We start from the raw sequence: 1,317 nt of genomic DNA on the forward strand, positions 1-1,317 counted from the left end.
GGCACAGAATGCGGTCCAGGGCATGTGTGCATTAATAGGAAGTGTGTCAGTAAATTAATTGGGGTAAGTGATTGTTCACCAGAGACCTGCAATCTGAAAGGGGTCTGCAATAATTTACACCATTGCCACTGCAACTTGGGGTGGGACCCACCATTTTGCCTTTCACGTGGCTATGGAGGGAGTGTTGACAGTGGTCCTCTGCCCAAGAAAATGGAACAAGAGAAGCAGGAGAAAAATATAATGGCACTGATTAGTGTGATTCTTATTGCTATTTTTACTGTCTTTGCACTAAAATTGCTTTTGTGTGGGCCTGTAATATCTCCTAGCAGGGGTGAATCTAGTGCTTCTGTTTCAGTTGACAACACTTGAGGTAGAGTAGCAATAGTTTGAAATTTCAAAGTTATACCTAATCTTTCTCAATTTCCCATGACTTGTCCTGTATTATCTCAGCTCTTGAAGCTTCTCTTGTTTACAAATATCTGGAACAAAACCTAGAGATATTTAATATTCAAGATAAAAAAAATCTCAGTATTCAATAAAAAAAGTGTGGTCCTATTACTTAACTGGTGTCTTCACTTCATGCTGTCTTACATTGTTCTCAGTAAAGGCCCACCCCAGGGATGCTGCATGCATGTTTTGCTTTTGCCTCTCTCAGTTCCAGACTGCCTCCCCATTTTATATTGCCTGTCACATAAAGAACAGGATTCTTTGATCCTGTTTGCTCACAGAGAGTCCACCCTAGTGGAATCTTCTAGGGAGGGGAATCAGGGGTCAATTGGATTAATTGAAAATTGTTTAATTGAAGTTCCTGTCAGTGTTGCCTCCTTGGCAGTTCTCACCTGTGTGGCATCAGCAGCTGTCTTTTGGCCTTTGATTACAGGATGTGGCTTGGCCTACCCCATGTGTGCATCCATAGAAGGTGTTGCACCTTTTCACATTGGACAAGCACGTACTCATTAAAAGGTCTACTATAGAGGCGGCTGCAACAGGAGAGATCATTACCTTTGCACTTCTGGCTGAGCTAACTCGGGTGTTTCAGGAGTGGTTGGAAGGTGGTGTTGATAGTGACTCGTAGAGTCACGGTTGCTACTACCTATCTGAAGAAACAGCATTGTCATCTCTGGAGTTACAAATCAACTCCTCAGCAACCTGCCTCCAACATGCTGAGTCCTGGGTCTTTGAACCTTTCCTGATTCACAAAGGGTCCAGCACCAAGTCGTCAACACCCTCTTCAGACACTGGAGTCCTACAACCAGCAAACTCGCTCCCAATCTCTTGGTTGAATATCTTCAGTCTCTTCATGATCTCCAGTCCAGA

The 1,317-nt window shown here is 43.6% G+C and overlaps 1 protein-coding gene across 1 annotated transcript in view; it reads left to right on the top strand.

Moving 5' to 3' along the window:
- LOC101980372 (disintegrin and metalloproteinase domain-containing protein 25-like) overlaps positions 1 to 369 on the top strand; it is a 2,257-nt gene extending 1,888 nt beyond the window's left edge. The window contains 1 exon segment of the mRNA XM_013351972.1: positions 2 to 369. Coding sequence (XP_013207426.1) covers positions 2 to 369 — 368 coding nt within the window.
- Positions 370 to 1,317: the final 948 nt, after the last annotated feature.

The sequence above is a fragment of the Microtus ochrogaster genome, linkage group LG7_11, assembly GCF_000317375.1.
Source record: "Microtus ochrogaster isolate Prairie Vole_2 linkage group LG7_11, MicOch1.0, whole genome shotgun sequence".
Lineage (NCBI taxonomy): Eukaryota > Metazoa > Chordata > Mammalia > Rodentia > Cricetidae > Microtus > Microtus ochrogaster.